At 43.5% G+C, this 14,486-nt stretch overlaps 1 protein-coding gene and 1 long non-coding RNA gene across 7 annotated transcripts in view; one reads left to right on the top strand and one right to left on the bottom strand.

The window, feature by feature from the left end:
- The window catches only part of VPS13D (vacuolar protein sorting 13 homolog D), a 75,860-nt gene extending 70,969 nt beyond the window's left edge, over positions 1-4,891 (top strand). For all 5 annotated transcript variants that reach the window (XM_015882331.2, XM_015882329.2, XM_015882330.2 and 2 more), the window contains 2 exons: positions 2,511-2,751; positions 3,492-4,891. In XM_015882331.2, the coding sequence (XP_015737817.1) occupies positions 2,511-2,751; positions 3,492-3,623 (373 nt within the window). In that variant the 3' untranslated portion in view covers positions 3,624-4,891. The remainder of the gene's footprint in view (positions 1-2,510; positions 2,752-3,491) is intronic.
- Positions 3,538-12,819, bottom strand: LOC107323365. Of its 2 annotated transcripts, none has more exons than XR_004309462.1 (5): positions 8,974-12,819; positions 7,493-8,006; positions 6,506-7,340; positions 5,784-5,897; positions 3,538-3,680 (listed from the first exon to the last, which is right to left on the bottom strand). It is a non-coding gene; the product is annotated as an uncharacterized LOC107323365 (long non-coding RNA). The 2 variants fall into 2 exon arrangements; XR_004309463.1 differs by lacking the exon at positions 8,974-12,819 and adding an exon at positions 8,175-8,436.
- Positions 12,820-14,486: the final 1,667 nt, after the last annotated feature.

Genomic DNA, 14,486 nt, shown 5'->3' with positions numbered 1-14,486 from the left:
TGCTTAAAGAAAAGAATGGCAGCTCACGGTGAAGAGCTCCCCCATTCACTGCACTGACTCAACTCCACCAGCGTCAGTAATGAGGCACTGAAAACTGCCTATGATGAAGTTTGTAGTTGCCACTTGGTTGCGGCCCTGTGATCTTACAGTCATATTATCCTGTTTGAATCTTATTGAAAGGATTTAATGGCGTTTCTAGTTTGGTTCTTAAGTGGGGAGAAGAGTTCTTGGAAGAGAACAATTTGTGATTGAAAAACCAAGCAGTGTCTACTTTTGACAAGTGTCCCCCATAAGTCGAGCTGTGGGCTGTCGTCGTTTCAGTCACTGTGACTTTCACCATTAGGAACATCACACAACAAGAAAACAGCGTTTCTTGTCATGGAAAAGAAGTACAAAATTCTGCCTATGACTTTTATCCTGGTATCATAATCAGAAACATATTCAGAGACCTGATTATTTGCATATTTTCCTTCAGAGTTAAATCCATAAAAGGGGGTTTAATACCTTGCTCTACTGTTCTAACTAAATGTTTCCACATTTTTTTCCAGTTAGACTCACTGTTTCACTTCTGGAAAATATTGTATAATTACTTCCTGATGTTGTTAAAAACCCACAAATTCTCCAGAGGTCTGGTTGCTTCTGCTTTGTTCTACTGGATCGTGTTTCATTTAATCTTCCATTTTATTAATTTGAAATGTTTCAAATAGTGCCAGAGCGAGTTGGTTTTTTTAAATATATAAATCAACTGAAGTAACATCTCGTAGTCGTATCTTAAAAGGTTAAATGCCCATTTTAAGAACAGTTGGCAAAGGAAAATGGGTAATGATGCATGACTCAAAGTTAGAACAGAATGTAGAGCCTGAGCTACAAACTGGCTGATGTTTCAGTGCTCCACCATCAAATCCGCATCCCCTGTTTCCATTCCTCAGAGCATGTAGATGACACCATAAAAATGAGACACACCATCTTCTTATGGAGAAAAAAACACAGTTCTGTGCTCTAGTTTCCCAGTTGTTCCCACTGAACTTCACAGTAGATTTTGCTGGTTCATTGTTCCAGCAGGTTCGCTCTGCTTGCTCTTCCAGTGGAGTCCAATGTAGGATCTCTGTCAAACAGTGGACATAATTTCATTTGCCTGTTCTCAGAAACGAGGCTGTTCTGCAGGTTACCCAGCAGGTCAAGAATGACTGAACTCTTCACACCACTTAAAATGAAAGTTTAACAAAGGAGCATTAATGCCTTTTTTCACTTATGGAAACCAAAGTGTTAGCTGATATTATTAGGAGGCACAGGGCAGAGGAAAGGCAAGTTCAGTACTGAACAGCATCTTGCAGACAAGTACTTATTAATAGAAAATAATGACTAGGATTTTCTTCTATATCACAAAATAAACCACGATCTGAGCTTTAGTATTTTTGGTTGCTAACATTCCACCTGTAGCTCAGGGCTCATTTGGATGCAGCTCACAGTAGTTTGCATTAAGTGTTCCCTAAGTAGAAAAGCAGGCAGAAGGTTTGGAACTATCAGTGGAAATGGTGAGGAGCTTTTCAATGTAACAAAAGCTCTTAGGACTGAGAATGTTCAGTGTTTTCAGACACGGTGCAGTGTGTTGCTGAACGTTTCAGGGCAACCACAGGCAGATTGTACAAATAGTGAGTTTGAACCCACCTGAAAGCAGGAGGATCACAGTGCAACAGTTTAGTTTGCACTTTCGTACAGAACTCAGCACTCTTTGTTTCTTAGTTGTGTCTCCGTATATAATGTTTTAAAGGAAATCACAAATGGAATTCATTTCGGTTGTCAGTCCCAAACAAGGAGTGTCTGTCTGTGTGTGCATCATCTATTTCACTATTGCAGCCCTTCCTGCTAATTTCTGCACATCAGCCTTTTCAGCCGTTGTAATTCTCCATCTTCTTAATTCACTCTTTTCTACCTCCCCTATTCATCACTTGGGCTAATCTCTCTGGGGAAACCTGCTTGCTGCTTAACCTTTCACCCCAGTGTTAAACAGCTAATTTCTCTTTTCTAGCTACCGATCCAGGCACCAGGTTAAACTTGTTTTGTGTTTTTAAGGGTGTGTGGCAGAAGGAGGCACAGTAGGTTTGTGTGTTCAGAAAATAAATGCTTTTATCATAAATATCTCCAAACTTTTTCACCTACCAGCAACAACTGAAGTCACACTTAAACTTCAGTGTAAGTCAGTGTTCAAACACAAGGCTGTTGGTCTCTCTAAGTCTTGTTACAGGCTGTTTTTACAAAGGGTTTTAACATCCAAAGCTAGAAGCCAAGCAGTTAGAGCTCATACTTGGTTTACAACCTGGTCTTTTTCAGATATACACCTTGGGTTTTAGAACAGTTTACATGCAAATGAATTGTATGTGTTATGCTATTGGCTTTTCTTAAGACTTCCAAAGGTCACTGAAAATGCACAAGGTTACGACATTTGTTACAGCTGAATATTTTTAATCAATCATGTGATTTATTTGTTTTTGTTTCTTCTCTTTCTGCAGCTTCATCGCAGTGGAGAACATTGAGAAGTACTGCGTTCTGATCTCATCTAAAGCTGTTTATTTCCTCAAGAGCGGTGACTACACGGACCGTGAAGCCATCTTCCTGGAAGTGAAGTACGACGACCTCTACCACTGCCTGGTTTCAAAAGATCACGGCAAAGTGTACGTGCAGCTGACAAAGAAAGCTGTTAGTACAAGTAGCGGCGTAGCAATGCCAGGCCCATCGCAACAGAAACCAATGGTAAGGATCCAGCACCTGCTGTTTCTTTCATGCAGGGGTTTCTTTTCCCCTCAATACATGTACTGATGCTGAAAGTATTTCTGCTCATCAGCGTTTGGTTTCTTGTACTGTTTGTTTAATAACAGAAGCTTCATTCTGCCAGCAGTGAAAATAACTGCTGCCAAAAAGGTTTAGGTTGAAGGTAAGACCTAAAATATTCCTGACTGCATTAGTTACATCAGGAAATACTTTTTTCCTCTGAGAAATAATCTTAATTATACAATACATGCATGTAATTAAGCACTGTGCTATTTACTGTAGTGTTCTCCCTGCCTATATAGCATCTTCCAAAGATGGGAAGGACTGTTTAGGTCATACACATAAAAATTAATCCATATTATCTCTTTTATTGCTTCATTACAGTAGTTGTTCCAGGTCTGTTTTACAGACAAGGTTACAAGTTCACCCCTGACCTAAGTCAGTTTACATTCCAAACAGAAAAGCCAGATGAAAGGTAGGAGAAGAAGCAAAGGAAATAACTTGAGATATTGCAAGATCTTTCTTTTCCCACCCAATATTACCACAACTCTTGTTACCCGTCTTTCCCTCTCTCGCTCCTTCCATACCTCATTCTCAGCACTGAGAACAAGATTTCCTTGAAGCACTTTGATTCCTTCAAGCACAACCACACAAATTCCTTCAGTCAGTGAAATAAAAAGGTAACGGTGCCTCTTTACCAACATACCCGTTTCTTTCTGCAGGTCAATGTGAAGTCTGAAGTTCTTGCAGTAAAGCTATGTCAAGAAATAAACTATGCAAAGAGCCTTTATTATGAACAACAGCTTATGTTAAGACTCAGTGAGAATCAAGAACAATTAGAGCTGGACTCTTGAAACATCTTCCGTACTGCCAGAGTGGACTGCAGCGATCAGTCTGGAGCTGATGGTATTCTGTAATTAGAGAAAATACTATATGGGAAGGAAATAAATATGAGTTTAGTATTTAACTGTATGGAATCATTGTGAGTAAGAAAACAAGCGTGGTGGGCTTTCTTTGGTTTTGTTTTTAAAGCATTAGTTGTATATTATAAAGATACAGCTCAAATGCATTCAGTTCTGGGAAAAGCCTTGTATTTTGCTAACATGTATATATGTAAAAGTGTTTCATGTAAATAAGAAAGTCCAGAACAGGGTGTTGGTATGAACAAAGTTTACAGTGTAAAGATATTAAAGGAGCTATACTGAGTCTTATTGCAGTACCTGAAACTACCTGTTCCTTCTCTCTCCCTCTCTCTGCTTTTCACAGTTCAGGAATGTCCGTAAAGTGTTTGTTAAAAGAAGTTACTGCAGCTGTTGGAGCACAGACGTTCCGTAGTTTTAGCTTTAACACTGTGATTAGGATGCACTGTTTTCTGGTTGTTTTTTTCTTACCATGAGTACAGCTGATGTGAACCTGTTACTGCACTGAAAGGTCACTGTAACAAAATAACTGTGTTAAGTTCAATACTGCAGAGATGACTCACTAATTTAATTTCCAAAATACTAGAAAACAAAAAGCTGAATCTGTTCTGAAACCAGAACTCAAAATCCCAGCAGTCTGTACCTCTGCTTCCATGTCTGAAAACAATTCAAGCAGCCTTGGAAACTGAGATCTTTCTGTTCAGCTTTTCCCTCCACGTGTACGTTGGCTGCTTAGCACTGAACTCTGCCAGCACTGGGAAGGTCAGGGTGGGGAGACGTCACCCATCATTTGTGTTAAGGATATTATCTTCAAAATTAAACTTTTTGAAGTAATAATAATAAAAACAACGTGCTTTTTCCAATGCTGTATGTCACACGACTATTTGTCTTATCAACAAATTTATTCCCAGAAACTAGGAAATCTAATGGAGCTTTTTCTAGAGGGGGTTATGTGTCTGTCTGTCTGTTTAAGAGGGAACAGCCTGCAGATGGTTACAAATAAAACTATTTTTATCTCCTGTAATGTGAAAGGCAGAGGGCTGCTGTGTAAGGACAACATGTACTATCAGCGGATGTGTTACGGTCTGTCACTACAAATACAAATCTATAAAGGCCCATTATGCAAATGAAACTGATTTAATGCACCACTTTTGTATATTTCTCTGTATAATTTGTAAGTAAAATGTAGAATTTAACAAGTGCATTGGCTCAGCAGTGCTTTAACAAGTCAGTCCTCTTGGACTCTTGCTACTAAGACCTTGCTCCTCTCCCCTGCAGAATTGTTTTCTTTTAACGCTGCAAAGCCTGTTTGCTAAAGCAGGTGGGTAAGGGGAATTAAAAACAAGCTCAAGGGAGAACGGCTTGTGTAGTTTGTTCTGCAGCATCTACATAAGGAATGGGAGTGCATACACCTGAAGAGCAGCATAACAGTACACCTGAACTCATAGAACTGCAGGATAAAATGGATCTGATTTGCCTGTTTCCTTTGGAATGTGCTCAACCTGTTGGTTTGGGTTTTTTTGCTGGTGACAACAATTAAATTATTTAAAGCTTCAAGAAAAGTACCCACTATCTTAGATGTACAATGAGGGCCATGGACCATAGCTGGCTTAGGCTACTTGAGTTATGGTACCACGCTGTTCTAGCACTGACCCCATGCTGCTCTCAGCTCCAGTCAGCCCACTGACTCCTTACATTCATATGGAGACAGGTTTTCTCTTACATACCCAGTGCTGGTTAATAGAAGTAATGTACAGATCCACTTGCAAGAAGCACGCGGCCTTTTAAGAGTCCAGAACAAATTCAATTAGAACTTTGTTATTTTTTGTTGTTGGTTGTTTTTTAAGCTCCAATGATGTTACTTGTTGCTGTAACCCAACTATTTTTGGATCATCTCAGAGCTCCTCCTGTGGATTTCCTATTGTTATTGGCACTATTAACAATATTACTAAGTGAATAAATACAACTTGCAGATTCCAAGGGCCGTAACTCGCTCAGAAACAGCTTTTAAAGGAGGAGGTGCAGAGAACGTACAAACCTTTATCTTACACAAAAACTAAACACAAACTAAGACAAAGTATTGATTCTACTCACCAAATCACACATAGTGCTGAGCTTAATGAAGGCAGTAAGTATCATTCAGCCTGGATTTATTTGAGGAGACAGGAATTGCAGCCATGGAAGTAGATTGCCTTGAAATTTCAGAAGCTGTGGGAGAAAAAATTGCTGAGAGAGAATAACACAGTGTCTGTGCTATAGCAATGGCACACAGTACAGCACCTCAGCTACAGACAGTTAAGTCAGTCTCAACAATACACACAAGGAATGGTATATCAGCTATTAAGCTAATGTGATATGTGAAAAAGGCACACTAATATTTCTAATATTTCTCCAGAACTATGGTCCACCATCACTAAAATGAACCAGAATGAGACCAAACTTTTAATGTTTGATCAATGTCAAAGACCACAGCTGGCCACGTCATTTTTTATTCTAGAAGCAATTGTGGACACACAGAATTACATAGAGGTTCTTCTTGTCCTGATCTGCATCTAAAGCTGTGGCTGCAAAGGTCTGTTTTACTGCCTCAGACCTGACAAAGCAATCAAACCACACACTGCTCTGTATCCCTGATGTGCTCGTAACTAACAGGAGCAGTGACAAGGCCACTAAGGCTTCTTTTTCCTGAGGAAGCAGTATTGCTAATGGGAGAGATCTGGTAAACAGCCTGGGACTGAACAGTATAAACATACAGAAAACAGATGCATACTGTGAATGCTAGAAGGGGAAGGGGGAAAAAAAGTAGTATCACATACACTTTTGTAAGTAGGTTTAATTCCTGGAGACAGTCGTTGGCTGGTAGCAGGTTGTAGCACATCACAGGTGAGCAGAGCAGATCAGGTCTATGGAAGAGAAAGATGGGATGGATTGGGAGAAAAACTGTACTAACCCTTATGCACTCGATCCAAGCAGGATGAGGGTGTGCGTGTACTGCAGTAACACCACGCTGAAGGAGTTTTCATAACAGCCACTGCCGGACCATAAACAATCTTGTTACCTACTCCAACTGAACCATCTTTAAATAAATTATAGGCAATGAAACAGGAAATACACAATGAGATATGTCTGAAATAAGCTAAACAACATGCAAGATGTGGACAATAAACTTCCTTCTGCTCTTGAATAGACTTTTCCAATAAATCAACTCGATGCCGGTTGAACAGCTTAAGCTGCGAATGCTGTTTAATCCAACAGTGCAGTGCTTATGTTTTTGTGGAAAACAGAAAAGTAAATCATCATCACAACGAGGGGTTCAATGTATGCTAGCTCATTTCTCACAGCGCGTGGTGCTTTCTGCCACTTCACTGTTCTCTCATCAACTGCAGCCTTGGTCTTGATCTTGGACCAGGCAAATATAAATGACTTTTAAAAAACCCAAACAATCCTTTTTTCTTCACTGTAACAACTGAGCATTGACCTGATTCATGCAGGGCACGAAGCACCAGATGATGACACCCATAAGGAAAATCTTCCTTGTTCTGCTTCTCTTCCTTAAAGAATGTTGCTGTATTTTCTGATCACAGCTAATTCAGCTCTGGTGTCCAGCACTGAAAAGCAGCGTCCTGGGTGTACATTGCAGGTTACTGACAGCTTTGAAGAGATAAAAACAAAAGAAAGGGCATTTTTATTAATGCCACGGTTGATCAAATGCTGCTTAAATAATGTTGATTTTCACAAAGAATAACACCATACGTGTATTTGTGTGTATATATTTATGTAATACAGCTATTTCTTATATTTACCTTGCAAAGTGAAGGCTGTACTCCTCATACTTCCATTCTTAAGAATGTAGTTGTTATAAACAAGGATCACAGTGTTGTCTTCTCTGAAACAAACAGACCAGGAGCAGAGCTCTGCACTCCAGTCCAGGTTTGATGGCAGCTGCTTTGTCAGTACAAGTGATGATGCTGTTTTATCAAATACGGGGCTAGGATTGAAACCATCACCAATTCCTCATGCTTATTATTGGTTCAAATCCATTCCAGCTTACTGGTAGTTGATCCAGTGCTCTGGTAGCCTTAAAAAGGAATCAGGACAGTTCAAATCTACCTCATGTTAATGTTTCATTAACAGAGGCCAGGTCAGTTTCTCTAGGACTGAGATTCCTCCTTTCCTAAGGTCTTTACCATCAGATTTTCTGAGCCAGAGAACATGAGTAAAGCAACACCAGCTGTGTACATCAGGCTGGGTCCTCACGCTGCCACTGGGTCCGCACATCTCAGCTGTAACAAAGCACAGTCACTCATGGAAGGAGGCCTGCCAAGAAGGGAAAGAAACGAAGTTACTCATTAACCACTGACAAACAGTGAAAAATAAGCTTTTTTTTGTTCCTATTTTCCCCTCAGTGGAACTACAGCACATTCAAGTATAGAAATAAAAATAATCTTGGCGCTAGATGCAGTTACATAAGAGGTAAATGCCTACTGCATTGTATCAGTTCTATTCATGGCCACGCTGTTGTCTGGGTGCAGTCAGACTCTGCTATCACAAGGGATTGCTGGGGCTTTCTATAACAGACAAGCTGCTGCCCAAGCAACATGCCCAGCACAAGCAGTTCCCTCTGTGGATAAGAATAACCTCGCACCTCTGGCCTATTCTGGTCTGACTCGAAAGTACTAAAAGGCCACGAGAGAAGTAAACAGCTTTCATGTGCGTTTACACTTTGGATAAATGGATGGGTCACCCAAAGGACAAGGATTGTGTATGGGAGCTGCAGAACAATTGTTTCTGCAGGCTAAAAATGCCAGCAAAATAAAAAATAATAATAAAAGTCCCCTGGATGCTGCAGCTGTGGAGAGATTTTAACAAATGAAGAAATCTATCAAATCCACCATCCATCTGGAAATAGCACTTGCTTTGACCCTCATAGTGGCTCTCCATTCCTAATGCCCGTTGTGTGCCAGTAGCCCTGAAGCAACCTGCAGTCAGTGGAAACCGCCAGGTACAGGGTCATGGTGTGGCAAAAATCTGGCCTCAGACTTTGATGAGGGATGAACAAACAACCTGATACAGCAACCCAAATAGCAGGGAGAACAGCGGTGATTTCTCTCCCCCTTCCAACGAGCAGAACTGAACCTCACGTGGGCTTTGAAAATGTCCGCAGAGCAACGAGAACAGAAACTGCAGACACTTCACAGAAGCAACACAGCACCCACAGCAGAAAGAGCAGAATCTGGCCCAGTTACAGACATTCAAAATGATAGAACTGAAAGCAGTTCGGTACCTTAAGATCCCATAGTGAAGTGCAAGGCCCGGTGTCTTGCTGCTTTCTCTTCTTTACCACAACACGGTCTGACTGCAGCTCCACAGCACCTAGAAGAGCCATTACAACAGGCAGCAACAAAGCATGGCTGGATGGCTCCTTCCTGTGACCACGCATCACCCTGCAGCCACCAGCAACCCTCCAGGCAAGAGAAGCCTTTAACCAGATTTGTTATTCCTACAGAGGTATTATGGTGAGTTAATTTTCAGTCCTTTCTGGGTTACATTCAGCCACACTTCTTCTTCCCACTGTGGTAAGAAACAGGCTCCCACCACAGGCTTCCACCACAGGAGGGTCTCAGCATCGCGCACACAGAGACAAGGAGAGACGAGGTATTTCTGGCAGCCTGGCTCCTCTTCAGCAAAGAAATGTTTCCCTTGGCTTGTGCACGTTGCTCAGCCTGCGTGCAGTAACAGGCTGAAGAAGCCAGCTTTCCATTCCCTGTTCCATTACTCTTTTTGATTGGCACTTTAATGAGGGCGCTAGGGGTCGACCCCCTGCCAGGGGGCTGGTTCATGCCCCGTTTATCTCACAGTCCATGTAAGACTAAAATAACACGCCAGGCTGAGTTTCACTGCCTTGTGATCCAACAGCCCACCATGATGGATTGAGTGACTGCAGCAAGTTGGCAGCTAAAGTGTGTTGTAACAGTATCTTTCTGTCAGCGCAACACAATGGATTTGCTGATTCCTGGGTTTTCCCAGTGCTCATCGTTACCATCCGCACAGAATTTTCTAAAGTTCATTTTCCAGAGGGCTGCAAAGTGATAATAAATAACACACCAAAGGTTACACCGGGCTTTTTTCCCCCCCTCTGCTGTCCTACTGCTGACGAACAAGGGCTGTGGTGCCAGCTTTACTGCAGATGCAACAGCCATAAATTCCTATTCCTTCCTATTCCAGCAAGGGCAGCTCTGACACTATTTGTATGAGCTCATCCTGCCAGGCCAACATACAGCACACAGGGCACTGCAGCCCTGCACACAGTGCTGGATCCAATGCAACACAAAAGGATGCTGCCACGTAAAGCAGATCTCTCCATAAGAGCCACAGGCTTGTTCTGGGCTGGGTTCACTGCATGCAGAAACATGAACATCAAAACATACCCAGATTTACCCCTTTCCATCTCTAATACTCAAAACGTAACTTGATGTAACTCAAGATGCAACCCTGGGCAAAATCAAGTGTGCCCCTGGCAAGAAAAAGAACGACAAAGGTGAATTCACAGAAGTGGAAGGGTCTTGAACAGGGAAGATCAAAAACGCAGGGATATATAGAAAGAGTGTGATGGGAATACGGGGCCAGACTGAGGAGCTGGATGAACAGTACATGGCTGCTCCCACCAACAGTTGGCTTTTTACACTGATGGTGTGAATCATTGCACAGCACAGAGTTCAGTTCATGGCACAGGAGGAACTTCATGAGTTATACACCAGTATTTGTGAAACAAAAGAAACATTCTCCACTACGAACAGGGTCACTGCTGGTGCAAGTCTTTGCTAGCACAGAGCACGCAATCACCCCAATACCTTGCAGAACTTCTCAGCAGAATCTAGTTCATAGCTCCACGCACCCCAACACCGCAGCCTGCAGACACATTACTCATCTAGCTTTGAACAAGCCACCTCAGAGGCTGCCAACAATACCAACACAGCAGTGAAACAGAAGATGTGCTGTGAAAGCAGTTTGAAGCTTTACTGAGGCCAGCGCTCGTCAATCCACCTCTACCTTGCCAGTTCAGCTCAGCCTGTATCTGCCTACACAAGCTGCTGCAGCCAAGCCCTAAGTGCTCCTCAGGGGAGGGCGAGATACTTACACCTTAGCACAGTAACACCGAGGAGGGCACAGTGAGCACACAGCCAGAAAGCCTGGGAATTATTAGGAAAAACGAGTGGGTGTGGGAGCTCAAGGGACCAGTGGGAGGATGCGGGAAATCAGTAACACTGATTTGAATAACTGGTAACAATTATTAGATCTTTTTCAGTATGAATCATCTCTCAGAGACTCACCATGTGAATGATGTCACTCAAGGGGCAGTAAAAATACAGTAGAAGAAACAAACCTGCCCTGAAACAAGGGTTTCAAGCTGGAAGGTGAATGGACAAACTGGTCTGGGAAGTGTTGCAAATGTGGCTAAAAGGGAGGAACTCTTGTGGAGAACACACGCTCTGGCTGCCAGGTTGTACAAACAAATCCGTCTTTAGGACAATTATAGTGTTGCTTAAAGCCCTGCCAAATCTCTGCAAATTGATGGAAAAAAAGTGGTCTTCCTTATCTGGTGACTGCTGAACTTGTCCTTGCCCCATTCTCTCCCCAGGGTGACATCTGCATCTGAAAAACAACAGGCTGTAAAATTAGTCAGCCAGAGCCATCCCAAGGGAACGAAACAAAACCAGAACAACAAACCAAGGCCCCAAACAAGCAAACAAAAACACGACTTTAAACAGAATCTGTTCTCCGGGTTCACCAAACGTACAGAAGTGCTGCTGTCATTGCAGGGGAAGAGGCAGCAGAGAGCAGTGCTGCCTTGTGCACATTTCAACTGCTACTTTTACTTTTTAAACAACTGCATGAGGAGAAAACCTGCTAAGTAACCAGTGGCATCAGCAACAGGCTGATGTAACAGGCAAGACCAGCACCCACACTGCAGTTCAGACTCTCTTCCTCCACCCCTTCTTCTAACACACCCCTACTCTTCCCCATCTACAGAAGAGACCTACAACCCCTCTCTGTCAATAGAACACCAAGCTTGTGCACCCGCTCTACATCCCTCACCTATCAGGCAAAACACTGGAGCTTTAAGAAAGCAGAATGACGTCCCTGTTCCCTATCAGGAGAGGAGTTAACAAGCTCTAACCGTAACAGTGGGCTCCACCATAACATTGCTATTCCTGCTTCCCCACTGGTTCCTGTTCTGGAACCACTCAGGCAGGCCATCAGATCCCCACCATCCTACAGCAACGCTGGACTGGCCTGAATGCACATCTGGGCTGTGTGGTAATGTCAGCCTGAGCTCCTGTCAACACCCAGGAATATGGGATACCAAGGGAGACACTGACAGTCCTACTTTGCAGCCAGTCACCTAATGTAAACCTGGCAGTGCCTGAGGAGCTGTACACAACTCAAACGCACAGGCAGGGCAAGAAAAACTAGACCTCAGATCCAAATCGGGGGAGGGAAGCCATGCTCCTGCACTGAGCAGAGCTGAAAATACAACTCTATGAAGGCTCACAGCTCCCTGAAGTCAGAGCTTATCTCCAGGTTTATACAATGTTCCTTCCATTTTAGACAGAGCTCCTGGCGTTTGCCATCTGAAAGTTCACCACTGATAAAAGGCTCTTTAAAGCCCTCTGCAAAGACCTTTGTTTCATGGAATTCAAAAACACAGGGCTGAGCTCCCAGACATACAGTGCAATAGGCACCTCAGTGGGTTTCAGGCCTACCTCACCTACAGCGAGTGAAAGGAAAGATCAGAGAACAGGAGTTCCAATTTCAAAGCACTGACCTGAAGCCACAGAACTATGTTTGAGGGTTTAAGCACTCGACTGGATGTTACTTACCAACAAAGCTGCCACCCCATTAACTTCAATTTGCTTGGAGAGCTCCTGGGAGAAGCAGTGAGGATCTCAGAGAAGGTCAACAGGATAAATTCTGTTCTGGATTCCGTACCCCTGGAGGAAAGTCCATGATTTACATAGAGGTGATGTGAGTAAGAGTCATACTATGCCATGTGCGTTAGTAACTGAGAACAAAATTAAGCTTAATGGTTAGCATAATGCTGTTTTTACAACATCTGTCAGCAATCATTTGTATTTACTTGCACTGCAAATGCAGATGAAAAGTCAGAGAAATATAAACATCAGAATTCACTGAATTCCCACCAGCTTTGCATCTTCCCACAAAGAATCTCCAGCCATTCCTGTTCAGGCACTGTTTGTTCCTTGCCCTCTCCAGCATGGAATTGCTTCACCATTCTCTATGACCAGGAATTATTGGTAGGGGTTCTGCACTGGAACAAATGCTAACTAACCCTATGGCTAACAATAAGCTGATAATAGCATTATCTTCAGTGCTCTTAAGACAGCTATCAGATCTTTTCTGGACTCAAAACAACAAATCAAACTCCTTTCGATTCCTGCTCTCTCCTTGGCCATGGCTCACACTACAGCAAAAGAGGAGGCAGGGAAAGCCAGGGTTGAGTCGTACTCCACCTGTGCAATGCAGGGTGAGCAACAGGTTAGCTGGGTGAAAAGTTCACTGCAAGCTGAGCTGTCTGTTTCTCTTGCTTAATTTATCCGATATTTGGCTAACCTTGCTCTGAACCCAGCCCCCAAGACCCCCTTCCTCTCATCCCTCCCCAGCGGGCTCATGTCAGCCAAAGACACCGCCCCTTCTCCCTTCTCCCTGACCCTGCTGAGCGGAGCGGGGGCTGGGACACAGGGCCAAGCACAGAGCCAGGGTCCATGCACTGGAGAGATAGCGATTATTTATGCTCGAAACTTCAACAGGCCTCGTGCTCAGGAGCAAAAATATCAATCCCACAGTCAGCAACATTCACTTGGTATTGTATCCAAGTTTATCAGTTCTCCCAAGGCCGGATGGCACCCGGTTTGCACCCCACGTGCCTCTGTGCCCCACCACTTCCAGAGATGCAGCACTCCATGCAGCCCACAGAGCACGCCATACAAAAGGCTTTGTCCATCCCTGCAGGCTGAGCAGTGATTGTGCCCCCAAACCCCCCTCCCTGTGCCCAGAAGTGCCAGCACTAAGCCCTGAGCAGACTAACCTTTAGGTTCCTGTCCCTGCGTCACCTCTGGACCACGCACGTCACAGCTCCACATCAGGTGACGCAGCCCATTGGAAACACTGCCCAAGAAAGCAGCTTTCTGACAGGTCTTCATTATTTTCCTGCTGTGCTCAGGTCTGCTCCCAGCGCTCTGCAGAGCAACACAAAGTGTGTCTGATGGCTTTCTCAAAGGCTGGGTACATCATCAGGAAACCACACACACCAAACCTGCCACGCTTTTGGAGCAGCTGGTACTTCTAGGGCTGTAAGAATCAACAAGTTATTACATTCACCTGCTGGCACTCTGGGCCTCTATGACATGGTGAGCAAGCATGTGGCTAGATTGCTAACAATACATGTTTTCTGCTATAACCTTAATTTCATTATGCTCTTTAACCTGACCAAGCTGTCCCACACACAGGCTGCTCCTGCAGAAACTCACATCAGCAGCACATTGATGTTAATGGTCTGTATCATCACTGCCCCAACACAACACTGCAGTCCCACTGCACACACAGAGCTGCAGTCCCACTGATGGGGCGAAGAGGAACAGCCTGACAGCTTTACAGTAAGTGGAAACTCTTTGTGGCCTAAGAATAATGACCTTGCCTTGACACGTAGCTTAATTTGTCTGGAAGCGAAGCAGATTGGAGAAGTTCTGATGTGGTCACTAATTTAGTGACACCATC

Source organism: Coturnix japonica, chromosome 21 (assembly GCF_001577835.2).
Source record: "Coturnix japonica isolate 7356 chromosome 21, Coturnix japonica 2.1, whole genome shotgun sequence".
Lineage (NCBI taxonomy): Eukaryota > Metazoa > Chordata > Aves > Galliformes > Phasianidae > Coturnix > Coturnix japonica.
Note: the sequence above shows the minus strand (reverse complement) of the source record. Positions and strands in the feature narration are given on the sequence as shown.